The sequence below is a fragment of the Oculina patagonica genome, chromosome 4, assembly GCF_052425735.1.
Source record: "Oculina patagonica isolate OP01 chromosome 4, crgOcupat, whole genome shotgun sequence".
In the NCBI taxonomy this organism is placed as follows: Eukaryota; Metazoa; Cnidaria; class Anthozoa; order Scleractinia; family Oculinidae; genus Oculina; species Oculina patagonica.
In genome coordinates, this window is record NC_135761.1 from 11,061,088 (window position 1) to 11,088,505 (window position 27,418).

The window sequence follows — 27,418 nt, forward strand, 5'->3', positions numbered from 1 at the left end:
AAAGATATTGTTGAAAGGATCTTGTTAATGATCTCAAAGCACTGTTTAAAAGAAGACACGACCCATTTACTTCACTTTCTCGCTCAGTACAAATTTCCTTTTCCGAAGACGATAACTACTAAAGTTTCTGATGCAGTAAAGGTCACATGCTGCGCATCTTATTACTTTGTTTCAGCTGCGTTACTGATTACTATTTTTACGCCTCTGAAAACGACTGAATTTGCAATTGTAATTTTTGGCTATGTTGATTGAAAATTTACCGTCTACGATTTTTAAAGGAAACGTTCAAGAAATAGTTCATCACATAATTCTTTATGGAAGAAATTGCATGACGAGGTCGTGGGTGGGGCTGGAGATAACGTTAACGGAAGTCTTTTCGCAGAAAGCTGTACGTTCTTCCTATTTGTAATGAGGGTTTTGGAGGTAACTGCATTAGTTTTGAGTCAAACGTCACAGCCAGAGAAACGAGTCGAAGTGCTTCTCGTGTGTGTGCGAGTGTCATGTGAAATCTGTAAGGACGTGCAAGAACGCATCATGCCAATACAAAAATAGAAAACCTTTGTCTGTGGCTTAAAGTCCTTGAAGGATTTGGTTGGATAAGTAATTTTTTTTTCAATGTGGAATCCTTTTATCCGCTACTTATAAATATTATAGAGGCTAATATATCACTAAGCCCACTCAAAAACAGTTTAATTCTGCATTGTTTTTCTTTGGTATCATTCTAATTTCAACAGCTTTTCTTTTTAATTCGTCAAGCGGAATAATCTCGTTAATGAATTTCAGCTGAAAATTAAAACTGTGCATGCTTTTGATCTCTCCAAACACAACAGATCTAAAACATATCAGTTCGTGACAATGTGAAACTTATTTGTATCACTGCAAATGGCTGTGAGATATTTAATTGGAAATTAAGCTGTTGCTTGCTCAGGTACGAATCTGCCTCGATCGATAACTGAATATAAATGGTAAAGCCTTAGTCAGTAGCAAATGCAATAATTGGAATTTTTTCAAGTTGCTTTCTCATTGCGGCTAGCTATTTGTGGCAGTTTGATTAAACACAATGTATGGAAGTCACAGAAACGGATTAAACGATCGCGAGTGTGGTCTGGTGCCCGCCGGTTCATAATCTTGCTTCCCACTGGAGGGATTAAAATGTCGTGCGTTACATACGCGTTTTCCATGTATTTAACTCAACAAGGAATCCTCTCCTAGACCACAGAGTTAAATAGAACTGCTGGGCAGTAAGAAATGACCAGAACGAGATAAAAATGAAAGAGACACGTTATATTTAATGAGTTTTAGTAGTAGAAAGAAAACAACTCTGACATCCCTTCCTTCAAAGTCTTAAAAAGCGATCGAATTGCCTTTGACCTTTAATGCTGACAGCCGAGTATCGTATATCGGATGTCACGCTTCAACATAACGCACTTCTTTTATCTATCTTAATGGAGAACTACAAATGGAAATTCAAACGCTTCTGGGTCCGTCTAAAAGCCTTAGGCTTTCTTGTTAGCTGAAGAAGTGGTTAAACATTTGTCTGGGAACAAAGTTGAAACTAACCAAGAAAGCACTTTTTATAAAAAGTGTTTCACTCGCATACATTCTTTATTATTCTATCAATATGTTGTAGTGTATACTCAAATTTTATTACGTTATACAGCAAATTACGTTGATGTGCGTTTCTCAGTAAATATTTCAGCTAAAAGACGTTTGTCGTTCTGTCTGTACAGGGATTTCTCTGCAGCAAAGTGGCAAGCTCAATATGTCAAGGACGTTTAAAGACTGGACCTGCAGCAGTGGATGTTCACCTCCTATAAATTGTCGACTGCCTATTTGCACAAACGTTGCATTTCCTCATGTGTTCAGTGGATCAGGAAAGGTTAGTGTGTTAGTGCAGAACAATTGAAAATCAATTCGATAATGAAACAGTGGGCATAAAAAAAGTATTTATAGGGAAGTTTGATTGGTTCAATTTGATGCTGTTTTTATGAAATCGCCAGTTTCTAAAAGACAATATGTCTTCCGCTATGCCGCAATATATGATCATGAGTCCAGCGAAGGAAACCTCAACATCCTGGATATCTTAAGCTTCCAAATAGTGGTCCGTACTGCGTCTTAATATATGCAGGGCTCAGCAGGTTTACGGGAAATTGAAAATTGTCTACTTCAGCTCCAGACAATGCTGGCTGCATTATGCACTAAACCAGATCAAGCAAATCGAAAAAAAAAAAAAAAAAATGTTTTCATAGAATTGGGTATAGTTTTAACTCGAAATAATCAGGAGTGTGCTAAATGAGGTGGTAGCTAAACTTAAGACAAGAATTGTTTTTTTTTTTTGTCCTTGTGTTCAGGAAAAATACAATTGCTAACTAGATATATACCCAGTTCACATCAAGACTTGAAAATGTTTTGAAAGCTGCTTTTTAGGCAAAATTAGTTGCTTGTTTAGATATCATTTCGTGAAAGACGTTATTGAAAATACAAGTTTAAAACTTTCAGTTGTCAGCCATGTGATTTTCGGGTTTTAATCTTAGATGAAAGATGAATCCGAGATTTTTCTCAATATAATGTGTGTTGCTAATGCAAGTTTTATTTTACGTCCTTTAGGTTCAAGTGCACGTGTCATTGAGCCATGGTGAAGAGTTTTCACGTGTTCACTCTCCTTCTGCTGTGTGGGTTCAATCCGTCAGTACACGTGGATTTGAGGTGTGTGCACGTGAGTCAGGCATTGGATCAAATGGAACTGGAATCATCAACTGGCTGGCTTTCCAAGATCAACCACAAATGACACATGGTAGTGTTACTTTTAATGGAATATGGACAACAGAAAGCAAATGCAAGAAAGTAACGTTATCACAGGTTAGAAAACAATATCGTTACAAGGGAGAAAACTGTTTATAAATCAGTATGGCTTATTAATAGAACAGTAAATTGCAGTTTCGTTTGTTTGTTTTGATAGCTAAATATTTAAAAAGAAATTCAGCAACTATTTATTGGAGTAAGGTGGAAAGTAAATGCATGTAAATGCACACAAATGCTCCTTTTAACGATTGCAACAATTTTAAATAACGCTTTCGAATTATTTTTTATTCTTTCCTTTCGAGTTTTTCTAGCATCAGTTCTATTAGACAATCCTACAAAAATGACAGATTATAGATGTAATTGAAAGGAAATAGGGGATGAAGTGGGGAGGAGGTGCAAGCGAAATCTCGTCATTCAATTGAAAAGGGACTGTTTAGGGCTTTCATTCGATCGATCGTTACCATTTTGAACGTGCTAAAAAATAATGCACGGGTAATTTTTCAGCCCCTATTTTCTTCCTTCACTGCTTATAATAGAACTGCATCATTTGAAATCTTTGACTCTCATTATTATCAATTCTAACACAGTTCTGTTGAATTTATACAGAGTTTTGGTGGAAAGCCTTCTGTGTTTGTCTCAGCTAAGTACACTCGCAGTACAAAGCCTAATGACGCCATGTATATCTGGCTGGAGAATGTGAAGCCCGGATCCTTCGAAGTTTGCATTCGCGAGTTTCTACAGTTCGACGGTAAACACCAGGATACAATTGTGGTGAGTAAAATTATTTGGACGTTTTTGTGAGTTGCATAGATTTAACTTTAAATAAATGTAAGAATGGGAAAAGGGAGTAAAATGACTTTTTGAGGGAATATTGTTCATTTGCGCCCGCGTAGTGTCATTTGTGGCCCGATCGCGAAGCGCAAGGGCCACAAAAGACACTGTAGTCTAAAAGAGCTAGTTGCAGTGCCTCTGAAAATAATGTGCAATGCGTTGATTCATGGATAATAATACTTTACAAACTTACATTTTCCTATTGAACTTCGGCGTAAAATTCCTGCAACTTCTTTAGCTAAATTAGCTCGACCGGAGATACACAATTCAAGTGAACAATGTTTCGTTTCTCGCAAGACAACAAGGAGTTGCTCTTTTTGTCTCTTTGCCTTGTGCATTTACTTCTAAATCCGATTTTTTTTTGCTGTATTTTGTCCCATTTACATCAAGTAGACATTGATTTTTCCTACCGAACACAATTCGCTTCGCAAAAAACTGTTCGAGACTCTTGCGTACGCACCTGAATGGTTTTCCCGCGTCAGCGACGCTGATTGGTTAAAGTTATAATTAATCGGATGATGAACTGAGAACCAATCAGCTGCAGGGCCGTTAATGCATTAATGCACTAGGAGTCATTTGCGGCCCGCAAAGCGCGTGTTTTCAATAGGGCGGTTTTCAATTTGGCCGCATGTATTGATAATAACGGAAGTTAACACACCACTCCACCATAAAATGACTCTTGTTGCTGCAGCTTACAATGCTACACGATGCCTGTTTAGCAAATGTTTTGGGTGGAACAGTGGATATTTAATAAGAACCTTAGTTTCAATTTTTACAACTTCCTAGAATTCGGTAGTTTATCGCCAGGGCTGGTTGTACTTTGTTCCACACTGATGGTACTCATTTGGAATAAGCTGAAATAAGAGATATTAAATATTTTTTCTATCATTTTTTCTTTATTTCCTCACAGGATTGGTTTGCTTTCTATGGCAACGGCTCTGATTTAAATTTTACGCTGGCAGGAGAATCGTTCTTCCCTAACACAGGAACTCCAACTGCAGAAGACAACTATGGCTTCTGTCAAGTGAGTGTATTTGATAAGCAGGTGTCAATCACTTCATCGTGTATAGGCCTATCTCAGTAAACAAAAATAATAAACACCTTACACGTTTTGTTTAATTTTTACCTCATGGTAATGAGGTTGTAGGGATCATTCGCGAAGTCACGTGTTTCCCTCACTCACTCGATCGCGCGATTCTGATATTAAACCGCAATTAATTCATGCATTTAACGGTGAACGTGCTGACAGAAAGGTTCTTTAAAACGTTATTCAGCGCATGTCAAAACAAATTATTCTCCAACCTCGTACCCAGGGTCTCTCTCATTCAGGGAACTAAATTGAATTTTCACAAAACAAATCGAAAGAGGATCAGTTACACTTATCCTCTGGTGACAAAAGAGAATAGAATTCGCTCTACGAAGCCTCAGAGCATAGCCTATCAATGTCCCATTCACGTAAGAAAACATTCAAAGACGCGTTTTAGTAAACACAACATTCATGTACGTTTTTGTTTCGCGTCACATCATCTTCGTGTCACGTCATCCGTTCTTCATCTTTTTGAGTCGTGCAGAAACGCTCATCTTTCTCTCAAATTTTATTCGCTCGTAAAATAACGCTATACGTGCTGGCAGAAAAGTAAACATATTCACAAAACAAATTTACTTAATGCTAAAAAGGATCAAAGGTTACACTTAAATATTTTTGTGATGGAATAGAATTCGCGCTAGGAAGCCTGAGAGCACGAACCATCATGACGCAATTCCCATGGAAAAATAAAACATTCACAGGGAAATAAAGTGAGATTGTGTTACATTATTGAACGCTTATTTGAAGAAAAAAAACTACCAATGACCCATTCACGCAAGAAAACATTCAAAGGCAAATTAAGTGAGGTTGTGACCTTACTGAAAGCAGCTATGAACTACATATAGTTACGCTTAAATTGTTATATGAAAAAAATATTACATTCGCCATGTGACGTGTTTTAGTTAACACCACATCAACGGCACGTTTTTGTTTCGCGTCACGTCACCTCGTGTCACGTCATCCGTTTTTCATCTTTTTGAGTCGAGCATATACACGAAGTGCTCGGGCGTATCTTTTCTCTCAAATTTTATCCGCTTCTCAAAAAATAACGCTATACGTGTGACAGAAAAGTAAACATATTCTCATAGCGCTACGACGCCCGAGAGCACGAGTCATCAATGACGCAACTCACGTGGAAAAATAAAGCAAAGTGAGATTGCTTTACTTTATTGGTCACTTATTTAGCAAAAAATGCGGAGGTCGGCACTACATTCATCGAATTACCATGAGGTTGCTCGAAGTGCCTTTGATTTGTATAAGTCTCAAATTATGAGCTTTTGCCAATTAGTATAAGATCCAACGAACAAGTTAATGTCTTCAACCAATGATTTCATAAATGTGATGGTTTCAAGATTGTCGTGTGATATTTTTTGAGTGTAAAGTTTCACCATAGAGGAAAATACTGCGACTTCAGTGCACTATGTACCGTTTCTTTGCATCAAATGACGCCTTTTTTTTGTCTATTTCTGTTCACAGGAAGTGCAGTTCAACACAACATTCTATACATCGCCAGTTGTCCTTGTGTCTGTCAATCACTATTACGATCGGAAAGTTAAAAACTGCATTTTACCAGAACACAACATTATCACGGCATGGGTTGAGGTAGGACATAGCTTTTTTTGCATGAATTTATGGCAGTTTGGCCCTCATTAATGTTTTGAACAACTACGCGTTAACACCCAAGAGACACTTTTGAGCCTGTTAGAAATGTATTACAACTGGACCCACATAAAAACAATGATAAAAACTCGCAATACTCCAGTTAACATTTTATTTCCATTTTAGGAAGTTGGACTCACATCCATGCGGATGTGCGTAAAAGACCTGAGTGGAACGGGAGCCCAACACGACCCTTTGTCTGTTAGTTATGTTGTAATTGGAGGTTAGTTACTATGCTGTTTATAATCTAAAACTTGGCTAAAACTAAGGCTGACTTATTTAAATGTTCATTCCTCTATTCATTAATTGATTACCTTGTAAGCAAGTTGCAGTGTTCTACAAATAAACAATAAATTATTTACACTGATGTTCAGTTGCGCAACTATCCTGCAATGCTAAAAATAGATTGTTCAAACTTGATCACGAGAGTTATAACCTGTATATTATTGGTACTAAGTTTAGCTATAAAACTAATTGTAATGCAGCTAATCTGGAAAGTAGTAAAAGTACAACTTGGTTTTTCACCAATACTCTTTTGTTTTACATATCTCAATTCATGCCTTGAAGTGCATAGTCCATCATTTGGGGCCTGTAAGACTTACTCTTATACTCTTTTGTTTTACAGATCTCAATCCATGCCTGGGCGTACATTGTCCTTCATTTGGTGTTTGTAAAACTTACAGCGCCCATGAAGCTCGCTGTGTGTGTTATGAAGACTGTCCTTCCTATCAGGACCCAGTATGCACCGCGAATGGTACAACATACGACAACAAGTGCTGGCACGAGTTGAATTACTGTAGAGGACTTGAGAATAATCTCGTGTATCACCCAGGAAGCTGTGAGGGTAAGTCAGGGTGTCTGTTGAATGGTAGAAATAAAAGATTCTTTGCTCAACCTAATGATTTGCAAAAGCCAAATGGCTTATCGATGAATACGGGTAACTGCGGTTTTTGCTCTGTTAAACTCCTAGAAGTACTTTCGTTATCTCCTTGGAAAGTATATCAGCCCATGGCATGTTGCCCTCTACTCTTTAATAAACCGCTCAAGAATACCCGTTCATTTTTCTGAGAGGAGGGAGGAATTATAATGTGTATCCTTGCTCAAAAACACAGTGCAGATTTTGTCATCTCTAACTTATTCATCGCTTGTTCACTAATTTACATAATATTCAATTTGAAATTAAATTGAAAACTAAACGATTCTGGGTAAAAAGTGCACTTAATCTCTTAATCTTTAAAATGTTAGTTACTTGAATAAAGTTTGGAAACAAAAGCACTTTATTAAAATGAGTCAATTTTAATTTCTTTAACAGGGTTTCCACTTGAGCGTGGTCGAGTGGAACTTCTTCGTGTTCCAAAGTGGTCTGATTCAAGCTGCCAGACGGTCGCTTTCCCGCCATACCGGTTTTATCCAGACAAGCAAGTTCATGTACAGATAACAGTCAATCACATGAATCTGAACGATTCTGAAACTGTGCACGACGCCATAACTTCCTGGACTGAAAATATCAATACGAAGAACTTCACAGTTTGCGCAATGCAATCTGGCAGAAAGAGTAAGAACTTTAATCCATTTGCGACTGTTGGTTGGCTGTCGTATCAGGGAGCACCGCCCGAAGGAATGACGGGAGACATCAAGATCAAGAAATGGTGGTCTGGAACAAATTGCGCAGATGTGACTTTTCCTAAGGTAGGATTGTTTTTTTATGCTCTTTTTAGGAGATGTATGTAAAACTTCAACATAGACAGGGCGTAAAATTAACTTTTTTTCCCAGTAGCCACTTGGCTCCTAAATATACCAAAATGGTAGCCAATTCCAAAAATTTGGTCGCCATTTTTTTTAAAAAAAGAAATAAAACACTTCTCATTGTTTCATTTTACTAGATAGGCTATGGGGTGCCATTACCGCCAAAATTATTGTTTATTATTGTTAGGCATTAGTGTGTTATTATTAGGCACCAGTTTATTATTATTAGGCACAATGTTTTATTATTAGGCACCAGTTTATTATTATTAGGCACAATGTTTTATTATTAGGCACCAGTTTATTATTATTAGGCACAATGTTTTATTATTAGGCACCAGTTTATTATTATTAGGCACAATGTTTTATTATTAGGCACCAGTTTATTATTATTAGGCACAATGTTTTATTATTAGGCACCAGTTTAGTATTATTAGGCGCAATGTTTTATTATTAGGCACCAGTTTATTATTATTAGGCGCAATGTTTTATTATTAGGCACCAGTTTAGTATTATTAGGCGCAATGTTTTATTATTAGGAACCAGTTTAGTATTATTAGGCGCAATGTTTTATTATTAGGAACCAGTTTAGTATTATTAGGCACAATGTTTTATTATTAGGCACAATGTTTTATTATTAGGCACCAGTTTAGTATTATTAGGCACAATGTTTTATTATTAGGCACCAGTTTATTATTATTAGGCACAATGTTTTATTATTAGGCACCAGTTTATTATTATTAGGCGCAATGTTTTATTATTAGGCACCAGTTTAGTATTATTAGGCACAATGTTTTATTATTAGGAACCAGTTTAGTATTATTAGGCGCAATGTTTTATTATTAGGAACCAGTTTAGTATTATTAGGCACAATGTTTTATTATTAGGCACAATGTTTTATTATTAGGCACAATGTTTTATTATTAGGCACCAGTTTAGTATTATTAGGCACAATGTTTTATTATTAGGCACCAGTTTATTATTATTAGGCGCAATGTTTTATTATTAGGCACCAGTTTAGTATTATTAGGCACGATGTTTTATTATTAGGCACCAGTTTAGTATTATTAGGCGCAATGTTTTATTATTAGGAACCAGTTTAGTATTATTAGGCACAATGTTTTATTATTAGGCACAATGTTTTATTATTAGGCACCAGTTTATTATTATTAGGCACAATGTTTTATTATTAGGCACCAGTTTAGTATTATTAGGCACAATGTTTTATTATTAGGCACCAGTTTAGTATTATTAGGCACAATGTTTTATTATTAGGCACCAGTTTATTATTATTAGGCACAATGTTTTATTATTAGGCACCAGTTTATTATTATTAGGCACAATGTTTTATTATTAGGCACCAGTTTAGTATTATTAGGCGCAATGTTTTATTATTAGGAACCAGTTTAGTATTATTAGGCACAATGTTTTATTATTAGGCACCAGTTTAGTATTATTAGGCACAATGTTTTATTATTAGGCACCAGTTTAGTATTATTAGGCACAATGTTTTATTATTAGGCACCAGTTTAGTATTATTAGGCACAATGTTTTATTATTAGGCACCAGTTTATTATTATTAGGCACAATGTTTTATTATTAGGCACCAGTTTATTATTATTAGGCACAATGTTTTATTATTAGGCACCAGTTTATTATTATTAGGCACAATGTTTTATTATTAGGCACCAGTTTATTATTATTAGGCGCAATGTTTTATTATTAGGCACCAGTTTATTATTATTAGGCACAATGTTTTATTATTAGGCACCAGTTTAGTATTATTAGGCACAATGTTTTATTATTAGGCACCAGTTTAGTATTATTAGGCACAATGTTTTATTATTAGGCACCAGTTTATTATTATTAGGCACAATGTTTTATTATTAGGCACCAGTTTAGTATTATTAGGCACAATGTTTTATTATTAGGCACCAGTTTAGTATTATTAGGCACAATGTTTTATTATTAGGCACCAGTTTATTATTATTAGGCACAATGTTTTATTATTAGGCACCAGTTTATTATTATTAGGCACAATGTTTTATTATTAGGCACCAGTTTAGTATTATTAGGCGCAATGTTTTATTATTAGGAACCAGTTTAGTATTATTAGGCACAATGTTTTATTATTAGGCACCAGTTTAGTATTATTAGGCACAATGTTTTATTATTAGGCACCAGTTTAGTATTATTAGGCACAATGTTTTATTATTAGGCACCAGTTTAGTATTATTAGGCACAATGTTTTATTATTAGGCACCAGTTTATTATTATTAGGCACAATGTTTTATTATTAGGCACCAGTTTATTATTATTAGGCACAATGTTTTATTATTAGGCACCAGTTTATTATTATTAGGCACAATGTTTTATTATTAGGCACCAGTTTATTATTATTAGGCGCAATGTTTTATTATTAGGCACCAGTTTATTATTATTAGGCACAATGTTTTATTATTAGGCACCAGTTTAGTATTATTAGGCACAATGTTTTATTATTAGGCACCAGTTTAGTATTATTAGGCACAATGTTTTATTATTAGGCACCAGTTTATTATTATTAGGCACAATGTTTTATTATTAGGCACCAGTTTAGTATTATTAGGCACAATGTTTTATTATTAGGCACCAGTTTAGTATTATTAGGCACAATGTTTTATTATTAGGCACCAGTTTAGTATTATTAGGCACAATGTTTTATTATTAGGCACCAGTTTATTATTATTAGGCACAATGTTTTATTATTAGGCACCAGTTTATTATTATTAGGCACAATGTTTTATTATTAGGCACCAGTTTATTATTATTAGGCACAATGTTTTATTATTAGGCACCAGTTTAGTATTATTAGGCACAATGTTTTAATATATAGATTTAGGCAAGCCTAAAAGCGGAGCACCCCAGTTAATTATTTTGCACTTTATTGAAACCTGAATTCAAGCCATTGTACAATTTTAAGGCTAAGAATATAATATTCGTTTTATTTTTTTTTTATAAATATTAATATTGTTACTTACTTTTTTTTTACCGTGTCCCGGGGGGGGGGGGGAAGAGGTACTCCCTAAAATTTACTAAAGGGGTGTGCCACTGAGTCGCTGAGACTCTGGACCTGTTCCAGAGAAAAACGGCTCAATTTGCGACCCTGTTCCAGACAATATCCACAATGAAAAATATATGAAGATAGATATAAAAACACTAGCATACATCACAAAGCGCTCACTTGACTTTGTCTGTGGCTTGGAGAAAAACCAATGAGAGGAGCGGAGTTTCATAGCTAAACTTGATAGTGTTCCACAGTCAAAAGGGTGATTTGTATACCCTGTTTCAGAGTCAGAGAGGCAAAAGGCACACCCTGTTGAGCAGCACATACCCGTATAGCCCTTATATGGGAGTACCGTATACAGCAACACCAAATAAGCCGAGAACAAACAAAATCAATCAAAACGTTTTAATTCCACCGACAGCATAATGATCCAGAAGTCTGGATGGGAAATTATGCTGCAAAACGGGTAATTATGTAACCTTCGTGTAGATAAGGAGGGGGTAGTAGGGCTGCATGTTGGGGTAGATAGGCATATCACGTGGTAAATTAGCAAATCACTTAACATTTAGAGTATAAAGGAAATAATATACATCTACATTAAGAATATGGTTAATTTTCTTTTTTTCATTCATTCGTTTTTATTTTCACTATTTGCCTATATTTTAATTTTGAATGGAAATGGCAGAGGTCATACATGTAGCAAAGGGTTTACAGCATATTGCCATAAGCTAATGCCAAGCAAACCGGAGTGAAAGCTAACCACAAGCAAACTAGAGTAAAAGCTAATCCCAAGCACACCGGATGAATAAAGCTAACTGCGAGCAAACAGGGGTGAACCTAACTACAAGCAAACCGGAGTGAAACTAACTGGAAGCAAAGAAGGGACATTCTGTAACCCCATCCCACCCCCCCCCCCGCCCCCCAAAAAAGGATGATAGCACCTTTTTTACTTTTACATGTCTTTTTGAGTCCCCTTCCTCTTAAGGGGTTTCACTTCACTTACAGAAATAAAAAAACAAAAATTCTGGGAAGATAGAATATTGTTTGTGAGTCTCAAACTCAGTTTTGTTCTTTGATTACGCAGAAAAAATAGAATCATGTTTGCTTGTGTATAAAACTATGCAAGAAAAAAATATAGCATCAATACTTTAACTGCTCTTTTAAAAATTTGTATGCTTTATTGTACACATTTTTGTGGAGTCATGTTACCCATTCGTCATGGAGTTCACAAAGTAAGCAAATGAGTCACAATTTGGTTGCTTCATGGTACCTAATGGATACTGCAAATTTTATCTGGCTTTAGAATATTTCACTAATTTTAACATTATAGCTGTTCTTATAAATTGTACACAGCATACAACACATAAGAATGAAATTGGTATTGCATATTGCTTGCAATCACGATTTTAACGTCTATACTTTAGAATTACAGTACCACCAGTTTCAGCATTACCAATCCAAATTCAAATTATTACATTGCTTTTTAACTCCACTACCTCCCCCAAGGTCAACCAAAGATCTTATGATATACAGTAGTTAGACAACTACATGTAAGTCCTGTGTAGTCGAGGGCTCAAAATATTTGGACACTTACAGGTCATGTTAACCGGCCAAAGAGATTTTAGCTTGGTCACATGTGGTTTCTTACCAGCCAAAACATTGAAAATAGAAATTTTAAACTCCCATTCATTTCTGCTGTTACTGTTTTGGCTGCATATTCTTAAAAAGATCACTTCATAATGCCCTTGTTACATCTAAAAAGATGTGAAAGAGACAGGTCAATCAAGAAGTTGTTTTCTGAAATACACTGTAAATACGTTAACATTTAAAATATAAACTTTGCTCATTTGCAGCTTTTCTTGATTTCAATTTACATGTAATTTACTAGTCTCTTGAAAATGGCATCATGAAGACACCCAAACATCAAGCTGGATAATCTTAATCCTTCCTGTTTTCTTTTGATGTCCTTGTCCACATTCTGTTTTTGTGTCTCTGAAACTCATGTTAACCCTGAAAAAAGTCAAATTCCACAGATTAAATTAAAATTGATTAATTGGCATGAATATCAATAATTTATAAAACAAAACACTTAACGCAAGCTTGTATAAAGTGAAGCAAAACTACTGGATGCGAAAGGATACCTTATATATTTAACAGAGATGTATCAGCACAGACTATTTTTTTTTACTGATAACTGCGAAGTCAACTACAGAAAAAAACCCTGGTAACTCGAACTCGGATAACTCGAACAACCTTGCTAACTCGAACTCACTTCCATTTCCCTTGGATTTGACCCCACTTTTCAGTCATTTTTACTCAGTTAACTCGAACTCGGATAACTCGAAAACCCCGCTAACTCGAACTAAATTTTGTTTCCCTTTAACAAAATTTGGGTCAAACTTTTTACCCTGATAACTCGAATTCCGGAACTTGCAACTCGCAACGGTTGCCCATTGATTATAGCAATGAACAGATCATGTATTTGACAGTCATTTTCCACTCTTAACAAAAGAATGTGTGGTCGCTTTAGAGTTTCTGGCAAGATAAGTTCAATTTGCACAGTACTGTATACTGAAGTGCTTAAAAATCAGTAAACTATCAATTATTAACTTGGCAAATAAAATATTCAATCAACCCCGCTAACTCGAAAAACCCCGCTAACTCGAACTCATTTTCGTTTCCCTTCAGAGTTCGAGTTAGCAGGGTTCTACTGTAAATATTTTAATAAACTCAAAGCATCACTGCAAACCCTTACACCCCCTCTTAATTAAAAAGTTTGGCCTTTAAATACTCCCCCTCCCCTCTACCCCTATATATACATGTACATGCATAGGAAAAACATTGCCACATCTTAAAAGCTTTTCTCTTAACAGTAATACTAAGATTTTTAAAGATACACATTTAATTAATAATAAGTTTGCATGCACAGCTGCATACAGTGTCTAAAATGGCATGAATTTACTCACAAAGATTCCAGTTTTCCAGTAGTCATTAACCTTTGTTGTGTGCATTTTCCAAATTACACAACAAGATTGTGATTTTTTTATGACAAATATAACATTTACTGTTGACATTCTGAATGAAACCAGCAAAACAGACCTCAAAATCTCAAAATTGTTGACATTGTTATGTAATCCACATGAACGCTCAATAGTGAACAGAACTACATGACAAGTGGATTATTTAATATATTTGGGAACGAAAGAGCTAAGTAATAAAGCTGAAGTTTATTTACTCTGACTAAATGAACAGTAATTTTACCTCCATCCATGAATATCAATAAACTGCATACACTGAATCGATCTATTTCACTCGGAGTTAACGAAATTCCAGGTGCTTCGTGCAAACTGACATCACTTTCATTCTCATCTCAGCTGCTCTTCCAGCACTGTAAAACAAAATAATCATATCACAAGCATTTAAAAATCGTAAGCTTTATTTTCTTCGAGATGTGTTGAAGTAATATTCTTTGTGAATTCGTTACTCGAAGGCCCAACAATTATTTGTTTACATAATCAAATCCTCCTATTTGATCAGTAAAACCTGGTAAAACTGAATTTTAACGAATAGTATTTTTCAACATTGTTCATGTCACAAGCAAATGCTTAGTGGCGAAAGCAAGTAAAATGTGCCGTAAATATAAGCTTACAGCTTTGCGTATAAATGACGGAAACACTGCAGTTTTGTACTCACCTTCACCAGTTGGCCGCAGTAGGTACACTCGTCTGCTCGTTTTATCTCCGTTCCCTTGTTCTCCGCTATTTCTTTGCCTGTTTTCTCGGCACCTCTCTTGCTATTTTAGTCGCTTTTCTTCGCAACTTTGCTACCAGGTTCGACAGGCGCTTTGCTATACTTTTTCGCCTGCTTTCTGTCCGGGTTTTCTGGATCTCTCGCGATCTCTTTCCCGTCGCAAATCGCTTAAACCCTGTTTCCTCGAAGTTAAGTTTACCCTGCTCTCGTTTGTAGTCATCGGCATAACAAGGAGCCAAAATAAATATGTTTGTCTCAAGTTCTAACTTTCAGACTAGCTGAATAGGATTTAAAAATACGTAGTAATTTTGAAAATTTCTTTGCCAATAGACCTCACACTGCAAAATTATTTCGCGCCAGTACTGCGCGAGTTGTCAAGACCTTTCAAGATCCCGGATGTGCGCAACACCGTACGTACGCCGCCGTACGCGCCCGCGAGTCATGCCGCTAGCCATGATGACCATGAAAACTCGGATGCATGGTTTCCTATTTTTTTTCATGTGTTTTTTTTTTTTCATGTGTTTTTTTTTATGGGTATGGTTCTCCGCTATTATTAGGCACCAGTTTATTATTATTAGGCACAATGTTTTATTATTAGGCACAATGTTTTATTATTAGGCACCAGTTTAGTATTATTAGGCACAATGTTTTTTTATTAGGCACCAGTTTAGTATTATTAGGCACAATGTTTTATTATTAGGCACCAGTTTAGTATTATTAGGCACAATGTTTTATTATTAGGCACCAGTTTATTATTATTAGGCACAATGTTTTATTATTAGGCACCAGTTTATTATTATTAGGCACAATGTTTTATTATTAGGCACCAGTTCATTATTATTAGGCGCAATGTTTTATTATTAGGCACCAGTTTATTATTATTAGGCACAATGTTTTATTATTAGGCACCAGTTTAGTATTATTAGGCACAATGTTTTATTATTAGGCACCAGTTTATTATTATTAGGCACAATGTTTTATTATTAGGCACCAGTTTATTATTATTAGGCACAATGTTTTATTATTAGGCACCAGTTTATTATTATTAGGCACAATGTTTTATTATTAGTCACCTTGTTGCATTATTAGGCATTGATTTTCATTATTAGCACTTTTCCCGCCTTTTTTCGTCTCGACCAATGAAAATCACAGCAGCTCGGCAGCAGCTCCAGTAGTCACGGCACAGTAAATAGGTTGACATGACATGGCGGAGAAGAACGTTTTCGTGGTAAAGGATCTGCTTTCAAAAGCCGTTAAGGTAATCGAAGGGCTTGCTAGCCCTGATGAAGGAGAAACCTCAACAGGTAAACCAATTCCTTCCACGACGAACCAGGGCGCTGGCACTGGTTTCAAAACAGAAATGGAGCGGCTTTTCCCGAACGTTTACGGCAAGAAGAGACCATCAAATACAAACTTCTCCACTGTCAAAAGGCGACGTGGCAGCTCGGCGAAGAGGAAGGAGAAAACCGTGACACGAAAGTTTGTATGCCTGGCAGATAAAAGTCAGGCCGAAGTCCCTACCGTACAAGAAAAGAGAGAACTATTTCTTTGTGGTTTGGGAGAGAAGAAAATTGCCCTTCCCGTAGACGGCACATTTGCTCGCCTATATTCTGTTCTCGTGGATTCCATGTCATGTCATGTCAACCTATTTACTGTGCCGTGACTACTGGAGCTGCTGCCGAGCTGCTGTGATTTGATTAAAAATATAACACAAACAGCGGTGATAAACATTATGAAAAATCGCATTTTTATAAACTTGACGTTTCGTATGCTAAGCTACATACATTTTCAAAAGTATGACCGTTAAAATTTTTGGCAACTATTTATATATTGTATGAAAGGGGTCTGGAACCGAGACTGTGACAATTGATCTACAGCAGTAACTTAATATTTACATTTTGGTTAATAAAGTAACAACCTCTCACTGCCGACATTGGCATTTAAAGAAGGTTGTAGTTCATTAATGTATAAGGTCTCTTTAATCTTGCAGTGGAGGTCAGTTTTGCCTGACGCGAGGATTTCAAAATGATCCCATTTGATGTTATGGCCTGTGGTTTTTATGTGATCAGCAATAGCTGATTGATGGTCGCATTTAGTGAGGGCCTTAAAGTGTTCAGTTTTTCTGTCATGCAATCGTCGTTTTGTTTTCCCAATGTTTTTTCCCCTGTTGCGACAGTTCCTAAAAAAGATGTCATAATCCTATTACCCTACTTAGGTCTTCCGAGCATCCAAATCACTAAACGCCTTAAATCCTGTGTATCCAACTTCTACTCTTTCGTCAACCTCAAGATCATTTTTCAGAACACACGCCGCATCAAATCCTTCTTTCCGTACAAAGACCGCCTCAACCGTTCTCAACGATCTAAGGTCATCTACAAAGCTAGCTGCTGGGACTGTGACGATGTTTACATTGGGAAAACAAAACGACGATTGCATGACAGAAAAACTGAACACTTTAAGGCCCTCACTAAATGCGACCATCAATCAGCTATTGCTGATCACATAAAAACCACAGGCCATAACATCAAATGGGATCATTTTGAAATCCTCGCGTCAGGCAAAACTGACCTCCACTGCAAGATTAAAGAGACCTTATACATTAATGAACTACAACCTTCTTTAAATGCCAATGTCGGCAGTGAGAGGTTGTTACTTTATTAACCAAAATGTAAATATTAAGTTACTGCTGTAGATCAATTGTCACAGTCTCGGTTCCAGACCCCTTTCATACAATATATAAATAGTTGCCAAAAATTTTAACGGTCATACTTTTGAAAATGTATGTAGCTTAGCATACGAAACGTCAAGTTTATAAAAATGCGATTTTTCATAATGTTTATCACCGCTGTTTGTGTTATATTTTTAATCAAGTTACGATGGCCTAAAACCAAGAGTCTATATGATGCTGTGATTTTCATTGGTCGAGACGAAAAAAGGAGGGAAAAGTGCTAATAATAAAAATCAATGCCTAATAATGCAACAAGGTGACTAATAATAAAACATTGTGCCTAATAATAATAAACTGGTGCCTAATAATAAAACATTGCGCTTAATAATAATAAACTGGTGCCTAATAATAAAACATTGTGCCTAATAATAATAAACTGGTGCCTAATAATAAAACATTGTGCCTAATAATAATAAACTGGTGCCTAATAATAAAACATTGCGCTTAATAATAATAAACTGGTGCCTAATAATAAAACATTGTGCCTAATAATAATAAACTGGTGCCTAATAATAAAACATTGTGCCTAATAATACTAAACTGGTGCCTAATAATAAAACATTGTGCCTAATAATAATAAAACAATAATTTTGGCGGAAATGGCACCCCATAATAGACCCTTTAAACTAAATTATTTTCATCACATTTGCATTTATTTCAATCTCGAATGGCTTTTTGTGCACAAGAACTGGGAAGACTTTTTGGTGACATTACATGAAGTACCAGAGGACACCGCTGACCGTATCAAAATAGGCGCACGTGCCACGAACGCATCGAAGACTACACGATGTTTGACAGTCATTTGGCGATGTTTTTGACTTCATCTATGGATTTAAACATTTCAAGTTGAACAATTTTGCCTTGTAAACTTCAATACAGTACAAAGAGCAAGGATAGAAAGCAAATTTATTGTGTGGCTGTTTTGTGTGGCTAAGTCGAAACTGAATAACCGGCACGCATACATGCATGACGCTTTACAATGATCCCAGAAATTGCATTTTTCTTATTCATTTTAATTTTTATTTGCCTTGACTACAAAACGAACCTCCAATACATTACAAACCTACAGTATGATAAGATAAATACATTAAATCATTATGAACTTCGTCATTTAGCAACAGAAAGGCCCAGGATTGATTTCCACATCTAGTGCGATACTGAAGATTGTGTGACATTTCCGTATTGAAATGGTCTGAAATGTAATGAAGTCAACACCGCTTACTAGAATCACTTACATGTATTTATGCATTCGGGCGTGTTTAAAACACGAAATGGCGAAATGGCGAAATGGCGAAACGGCGAAATGGCGAAATGGCGAAATGACGAAATGGCAAAATGGCAAAATGATAAGATAAATACACGTAAATAATATAGTTTGGTTTCCCTTTGAACTTCAAGGCAGTTCTGCTTACATGTCTAGACTGAAGTATTTCAAGGGAACATTTCAATGTTCTGGCCCAGGAATATAATGAATACTTGTCACTTATCACAACGCCAAATTGAATGTATTGCTGAAAGGTCGCAGCAAACCAGGATATTTTTTTCATTTAGTACTTGCCAAGTTGCCTATCAGTATCTGCACTGCACTACAGAGCATAGACATCGAACGTTACTCCGTTTCTGTACAAAGAACATTTGCCACTGATATCGTGTATAAACTTTATCGCGAAGTAGGTTCGGTTTTGTTAATCCATTTCTTGTGAATGTTGGAGCTCAAAGCATTACTTCATAGCCGAGACTCGGTGGCAAATACGAGATAAACAAATCATTTTCTTCCGATGTCTAAACGAAACGCCGACATCTCGATCAAGAATGTCCTAGGCACATCAGACAGCGCCCTGTTAACAGGGAGAGACTGGAATCCAAATTACCCATAGGTTCGTGACGGGTCTACGTGACGGAGAATTTGTGATTGCAGTTTCTTTTATTTTTCGGGACTTATCTACAAGGATAAATTCGGCAACATATGAAAATTCCAGTAGAACGGTAATATCGTATAACTTTGGCTTTTATCTTCAGTACCATTTCGTCATTTCGCCATTTCGTCATTTCGCCATTTCGTGTTTTAAACACGCCCTATGCATTCTTATCAAACAAAACATTTTAGATCAGCTAAATCCGCAATACGATAGTTCTTTCTGAACTCTGGCTTCTCGTACAAATAGGAATACGGATACCGTCACTGTGTTATTTTTAATGGCTTGAGATAAATACCCGAATAAATATTATCAAAAGTAGTAAAAGGAAGATGGCGAGTCGCGAAGGGAAAAAAGGAAAATTAACTTAAAGTTAAATATTATCGACAACAATGCACGTCAAAGCAAACAATGATTTCAGATAGCTCACCTTTGCAATCTAATCAAGATACTGCTGCCACCGGTCTCCCTTTTGGAAAGGTTTCAAAAGTTATGACACTAACCGGCCTTCACTCGTCAAATTCAACATCAGTCAACTTAGTCTTCCATCACGTATGCCGACTTCGAATACACGTACAACGCGACGGTAAAAAAGTTCTTTAAGCGAGCTCACAATTATCCAGTACATAATTCTCCCCCTGACCCCAAAACTCCGTTTAACTCATGGTACGTTAGAAATCAAACGCGTTTTGCCGATGGATGCTCTTAAAGTTGATTCTTATACTCTTATACTCTTATACTCATTGACAATCAAAGATGGCGTACCGAAACTGAGTAAACAACAAAGTGCCTAGTTCCCAGTGCTACTCGGTTGGAGTAATCTCTCACACGCCCTCACACGGCCTACCACCGGGCGATAACATATAGGCGTCACCGCCTAAAAATGAAGTTGCCGGCCCAAAATATCAACGCTCGATTGCAAACCATATCAGAGGTTTTTTTTACAGTTTTGGACAGGTAAATAACCTTCAAAACTAATATATTTAGCCCTGAGATGAAAGATCTTTAGATGAAACAAGAAGTTATTGTGTACTTTGCTCACCCTGTGCGATTTTTTTACGAGTTATGCAGTTTTTGATGAATTAAGCGATCCGATGCGATTTGAGGTCGATTGTGCGAATTCTAGTCGCCAATATTGGCGACCAACTTTCAGGATTTGGTCGCCAAAGTGAAAAATTTAGTCGCATTGGCGCCTGTATTAGGCGCAATTTGACGCCCTGATAGACATCTAATTTCAATTTTTGTAGTGACTGTACTTTGTTTGAACTTATGATTGACGAACAGCATAAATCATTAAAATTAAACTGTTGTATTCTTAAACCTTAAACCTTAAAAGTACGACACTACGCTGGGCAAGTTTTCAAAAAACATTTTTTGTAATTTTTTCGGAAAACGGATACACGAATTGTAAAAAATTTTGTAAGATTTGGACCTACTTCGTGAATCCTTGAAGCTCAGGTATCCCAACCTCAAAATAGGAAGGTCTGTTATACATGTATGTTACGCAATAGTAAAAGCATAAGGTTTTGTATGGGGAGAAACAGTTGTATTCTTAAACCTTAAAAGTACGATTGAGTATATCTTTTCCAAATTGACTACATTTTTCCTTGGTTTGCACAACCAATAAAACTTAGCGCTACAAAATTTGGAAAGCTTTGTAGTAAAAGTTCACGCATCGCTCGTGGTTTAAATTGACATCTTATGATGTCGTTTCTTCACCGCAGTCGGCATTCTTCCCATTAAGTAATAAAAATATGTCTTTCAATTTTGTATTTTATCTATCTTATTATTATTTCTTAATACAGGACAAGTTTAAGGAGGAGCCTGTAGTGCTCGTGACGTCAGAACATTTGAGGACCGGAAAGGAGTATGATGCCGCGCTGATCTGGACAGAGGATGTAACCAAGGACTCATTTAAAGTCTGTCTCCGAGAATTACAAAACTTTGATGGAAAGCATGAAGATATTAGTGTGGTACGTACTTTTAAAAATAACACGACCAATAGCTCAGTAAAGTTAGACGTGAAGAGAAAGCCTCAGAAAGGTTAACCATTTAACCCCCTGCGACAAGTTACAGAATTGCAAACATTAGATAACCGAATTTAATTCTGCCCTGTCTCTTTCGCAAGTTGTTGTTCAACTCTTTCTTGTAAATGGTTGTAGCACTTGTTGCAATGCATGAACTGATTGTTCTAAAGCCGAATATCGCTAATCCAGGACTTAAAAACAAATACAGGTTTCAATTCATCTCATATGAAAGTGTTTCTCTGGTTTAAGTTTGAGATCAAGCAACGTTAACTTTTAAACTGAAGAAAAGAAAAAATATAAACAGAAAATCTCGCTGAAACTTCGCGCTAATCTGGGATTAGCTTAATCATGTGTTACTGTAACGGAATGGGTAGAAAAACTTGCATCTAAAAACAATAACACCAGTCATCGCGTTTAGATCAACTTCAGTTGCCAGCGCCATAATTATGCTCATCATCATGATCAATGGAAATATAGAAACTTTTACAATTGTCTTCTCTTCATTCAAAACTAAATTTATTGCATTTTATTGCAGAACTGGTTGGCGTTTTCTAAACTACACAAGCCGCTCTTTACTGAACATGGCTCTGTCAAGTTTCCAAACACCAACCCACCAACAGATGAAAATAACAACGCTTACTGTGAGGTAAGTTTACAGGAAAATGCATAAAAAATCAACAAGCTGACTGAAAGGTAGAGAAAAAAGAAACTTTATTAGTGTACTTGTTTACTTTTGGTTAGCTCGGACTAAGTATTATTACTGGGAAACAAATTATCTCAGAAAAAATTCCCGGTCTATAACATGCCAAAATGCATTGAACGTATTATGGCGCGCATTTGAAGGAACTAACTCAGCCTCTATACAGTAAATAAAATGTGCTTAGATAATAGTCACTAATAGTGTATTGAGGTTTATTTATTTGGTTATATTACAGTTTGTGCACTTTACACGAAGTTATAACACAACACCATCAGTTCTTGTATCAGCCAATCACAGCACAACAGCAAAAGGAAACTTGGCACCAGTCCATAACGGTATCACGGCATGGATTGAGGTAAAACTTTGTTTCATTGTACACGTACACTGACAATTATGGATAAAGCTGTCGATAATAAATCTTAAAGAAAGACATTCAAAACCAAAAAGTAACATTTTAAAATATTTTTTAATCTCGTCGATAAATTATACTATTAGTATCCCAGCTCCCCCTGCGGACATCAACAGTAGCAGTTTAGTAGTAACAGTAGTAGCAGCAGCAGGTTGTGGCAGTGTTAGTGGTTTTGGTGTTGGTGTGGTAGTTGTAGCAGTCACTTAGTGTTAACTTTATGCATTTGCAGAACATGAACGCCTCTGGATTCAGAGCCTGTGTCAAGGAATTGTACGAGACAAGATATGATCCTGTGACAGTTAGCTATGTGGTCCTAACAGGTCAGTGAATACTACTTCTCTTTACTTTGTACCGGTTTACTTGACCGGTTAACTTACTCATGGCTACAACACTAAAGCTACAACAAAGAACAACGTAGTTCTTCCTAAATACAAAAGAATTTCAGGTGGCAGGACCTTTCACGCCAGCGCAACCCGCCTCTGGAACAATGTCGACGTTTCCATTCGTAATGCTGCATCGCAAAAACAGTTTACAGGAAACCTACACCAAACGCTACTAAAACAAAATGCTGGACTTGAACATTTTAAAATCAACAGCACTTTTTAGCTCTTATTGTATTAAATTAAGTTTAAATTTTTATCACTTAAGTATATAATATGTAGTTAGGTTTATATAGAACATTTTAAAATCAGCAGCATTTTTTTAGTTCTCATTGTATTAAATTAAGTTTAAATTTTTATCACTTAAGTATATAATATGTAGTTAGGTTTATATAATATGTAGTTAAGTATGTAATATGTAATTAATTAGGGAGGGCCATATTGTAAACTACTGGGCCACTAGTAAACTATGTTACCCTCGTTAAATAAAGTCTTATTCTTCTTCTTCTTCTTCTTCTTCTTCTTCTTCTTCTTCTTCTTATTATTATTATTATTATTATTATTATTATTATTATTATATAGCACCCGTCCATCTATTAACACAAGCAACTAACAAACCATTGTTATTTTTTGCAGATATCTGTGATCCTGGATGGGACTATTTTAATGGCTTCTGCTACTTTACAAGTCAAACATGTGCCAACTGGACCACAGCATTGCAAAAATGTCGACAAGAAGACTCCGTCCTTGTTGATGTCAGCAGCAATGAAGAGAATGTGTACTTGCAGCATCGACACAATGGTGCAAAGTCTTGGCTGGGGTTGAATGATCGATTTGTGGAAGGCAACTTCACTTGGGCGGATCGAGGAGAAGGAAACTTTACGGCTTGGGCTCAAAATCAGCCAAATAATTACAGAGGAGAAGATTGTGTTCACGCACTTGGTGTGCAACACAGCTACGAGTGGAATGACGTGCGGTGCAGCGATTGTCATCAGTATACTTGTAAGAAAGGTAAGATGTTAATCAGTGTTAATTAGGGCGAATTAGAAATCATACATAATGTTTAAACCTTATCAATGTAACAATCGTGGTAGAAAAATTTAACGAATCAATCCATGCAACGGCTATAGAGGAACACCGATGGTTTAAACCATTTATAATTGCCCAATAATTGCATACGTTATAATCAAACACAATTTACATGGTAGAAGATTGGAGTGTCCAGGAACAATTTGGAAAATTTAACACATTGTTATTTATCCTCTTGATTTCAAGAATGATCATTCTTTAATTTCTCTTTACAAACAGACTGGTGATGAGAATGAAGTAAATCATCAACTAGTTGATAGACTGTCAGTTGATATTGTCTTTACCTAACACCAAATTCTCTCTTATAACTTTAAATGAAATGGGCATGTATGACAATCAGTAAGGAGAATTACTATTATTATTTTTTCTACTCGTTTTTTCCTCCGTTTTCTGTGCACCACGCCTCTATGATTATATTACATGCATTCATAGTTATTATAAGCTTAGCTTAAATTCATCTTATCTGTTCAACAGACCTAAATGAATGCGAAAGACAGACAAATGAGTGTCATCAGCATGCCAGCTGTACAAATGAACGTGGAACATATTGGTGCACCTGTAACAAAGGTTACGTTGGAGATGGCTTGAAATGCAATCGTGATCGTGTTTCCTGCTCTGCGATACGAAAATACGTCAGCAGTGTCAGCGGAAATTACGTCATTGATCCAGATGGCGCGGGAGGCCTGGCACCATTTACAGTTTACTGTGACATGAGTGACAAGAATGGTGCTGGGGTTACTGTGGTCAGTCATGACAGTGAAAGCAGAACGCACGTGCAGGGATATGAATCTACTGGTAGTTACTCGCGTGACATCCATTACACAGGAGCAAGTCTGTCCCAACTTGCAAGTCTCACCAGGGTCTCCTCATACTGTGAACAGTTTATCAAGTATGAGTGTTATCATTCATATATGAGGGCGTACGGGGATATGTCGTGGTGGGTGTCACGTGATTCTATTAAGATGACGTACTGGGGCGGAGCATCACCTGGCAGTGGTAAGTGCGCATGCGGGATGAGCAACTCATGTGCAGACCCCAGCCTTCCTTGTAACTGTGATAAGAATGACCAGGTGTGGCGTGAAGACAGCGGTCTCCTCACTGACAAGACACATCTGCCAGTTAAACAGCTCAGGTTTGGTGATACAGGCACAAGCGGCTACAACGAGCAAGGTTACCACACGCTGGGAAAACTGAAATGCTATGGTATAGCATAAACGTTTACATCTTGATGTAGGTCTCTGGACAACAACAAGCCACAGCAGCTTTTCTTTGGCTTTTCAGTTAGAAAAATGTTTGGTCAAACTCAGTATTTTAATAATTGTAATTGGTTTTTATGTAGGAAAGTTCGATAACCTAAGATACAAATTTGTAGTTACAAAAATGACCAAAAAGCAAGCAAGGATACGAAGTTATGGGCTTTACTTGCTAAAGGATTTTAATTTCTTCCCAAAAATGTAATAAACTATAGGAACTCTGGGCTACTTAGTGAAAAATGTGAAAAGTGAGAGCTTCGTGGACAACTGTAGTCTAACTAGCACAAAAGGACAAATAAAACTGGAGTCTAAGATTTTTAAGCTGTTGATTTATCAGTTTAATTTTATTCTACATCCTTAAATTTCTTAATAAGGTTGCAAGCTAGCTGCGACGATTTTAGTGATCGCGTCTGTCAGTAATATCTTTAAATTCTCTTTCAACCGAGAGAATGTTTGCTTTCACTTAGTGACACAGGATAGCGACTCTATTAGCGCGTTGTAATTTTTATAGGATCCTATTGTCCGTAGCGGTGTAAAATAGTCTACGTTGCGGCAATTGCCTTACACATCACTATGTAGACATCCTAAGAGAAATGCCACTGTTTGTTGAGTTTTTTCTTTGTTTTTAATTTCTATATTGTCCCTGTTTGAGAGCTAGGTCTCCACATCATGTCAAACGAGTTATAAAAGTTTTTTTGCTTATTGCTCGAACCTACTCGCTAATCATTGACACATGTTTAACGGTGGAGCCCAGCCCACAATTAAAATGAAGTTAAATTAACACCACTTTTAGTAAACTGTATGCCTGTTGTCTGTTTGTGGGAGGTGCGTTGGCCTAATATTTAGTGCGTTGGACTCCGGGTCGAACGGGAAGGAAGTAAATACCTCCTTAAGATGGAACGTTAAATGCCTGAAAAGTAAAGTAGAAACGGTTAGGGAACCAACTGCTCCGTTATGTACCCAATTAGTTACTTGGAAAACACGAAAGGGAACGCAATTCTTACATGTTTTAGAAGCCAACGTAAACACATACAAAGAGCAGAAGCACAAGTGCAAGAAGGCTATAAAGTTATCAGAAGTAATTTTTGTGTTTCGTTTTACATTTTGCCCGTATTTCGTCTCTTTGGTTACACTGGATTGCAATGAGGAATGTTTCCAAGTAAGGAATATTAATTGCTTAGTCGGCGGAGCAGGGAGGGGGAAAGAAGCCCCCCCCCCAAACCGGCAAATATTTGGGGGCTCAGCCCCCGATATTTCAGTGCTAAAAGTATCGCTATTACAGCACAAAATAGATAGTCAGTCTCGTGATCTTTGCACAAATCGTTTCATCAGGATCGCGCTTGTCGCGTGGCATGACTTTGTGTGACTTTCAACGAAACTCCTCTCTGCGTTCCCCAAAACGCTACTAGGCGAGGTCCGCAATCTGTTAAGAAGATTGTATTTAACATTACCTGTGGCTTCGGCGACTTCAGAGCGTACATTGTATGCGCTCCGACGATTAAGATTTTTCCAAAAAGCACCAAGAAGCAGGATCGTCTGAATTGCCTAGTTACGCATTGTTACAACTCGATTCCAGACACAACGGACACTATTAAAGACCTTCTGGAAAATTTGAGTAGGGGATTTCCCCCCCCCTGGGGGAAGGTATGCGCTTGGCTTGGAGTACGATGAGCCCCCCTATCCCCCAACGTTTCAAAACGCTCCGCTGCCTCTAAATTTTTTATCGTATTCTTGTTATCGCACCCCTTTGCCTGTTTGAAGTAACGATAAGTTAATCAGTAAAGCAAGTGTAACAACGTAACGACAACAACAACAACAAAGAAATGCATATATCTTATTAGACACTTTAGTGTGTAGTATAGTAAAAACCCGCGAGTAAGAACCTGCCTTTTTCCAAGTTAGCTTAAACAAGTTCTTACATAAATGGTAGTTAACACAAATTTAGGCTATTTAGATTCTTAATAAGTTCTTATTTTCGAAGAAAATTTTCATTGATGC

The 27,418-nt window shown here is 36.6% G+C and overlaps 1 protein-coding gene, 1 long non-coding RNA gene and 1 pseudogene across 3 annotated transcripts in view; 2 read left to right on the forward strand and 1 right to left on the reverse strand.

The window, feature by feature from the left end:
- LOC144651424 (uncharacterized) overlaps positions 1-27,418 on the forward strand; it is a 120,865-nt pseudogene that overhangs the window by 36,147 nt on the left and 57,300 nt on the right. The gene's annotated exons all lie outside the window — the stretch shown is intronic.
- On the forward strand, positions 1,387-25,734 carry LOC144651428 (uncharacterized). The gene is made up of 14 exons (XM_078511360.1): positions 1,387-1,879; positions 2,608-2,859; positions 3,409-3,573; positions 4,544-4,657; positions 6,197-6,322; positions 6,506-6,602; positions 7,005-7,223; positions 7,692-8,068; positions 21,368-21,535; positions 22,125-22,235; positions 22,525-22,644; positions 22,928-23,018; positions 23,715-24,089; positions 24,642-25,734. The coding sequence occupies exons 1-14, from the start codon at positions 1,763-1,765 to the stop codon at positions 25,379-25,381; spliced, it is 3,072 nt and encodes a 1,023-aa protein (XP_078367486.1). The 5' UTR covers positions 1,387-1,762; the 3' UTR covers positions 25,382-25,734.
- Positions 12,542-15,427, reverse strand: LOC144651567 (uncharacterized). Its single transcript, XR_013570337.1, has 2 exons — positions 14,135-15,427; positions 12,542-13,178 (listed from the first exon to the last, which is right to left on the reverse strand). It is a non-coding gene; the product is annotated as an uncharacterized LOC144651567 (long non-coding RNA).

Bases quoted from the DNA above. Each gene is read 5' to 3' on its own strand.
- LOC144651428 (XM_078511360.1), top strand. From the start codon at position 1,763: ATGTCAAGGACGTTTAAAGACTGGACCTGCAGCAGTGGATGTTCACCT. The intron at 6,603-7,004 runs GTTAGTTACTAT...TTTGTTTTACAG, and splicing joins TAGTTATGTTGTAATTGGAG to ATCTCAATCCATGCCTGGGC. The intron at 21,536-22,124 runs GTACGTACTTTT...ATTTTATTGCAG, and splicing joins AGCATGAAGATATTAGTGTG to AACTGGTTGGCGTTTTCTAA.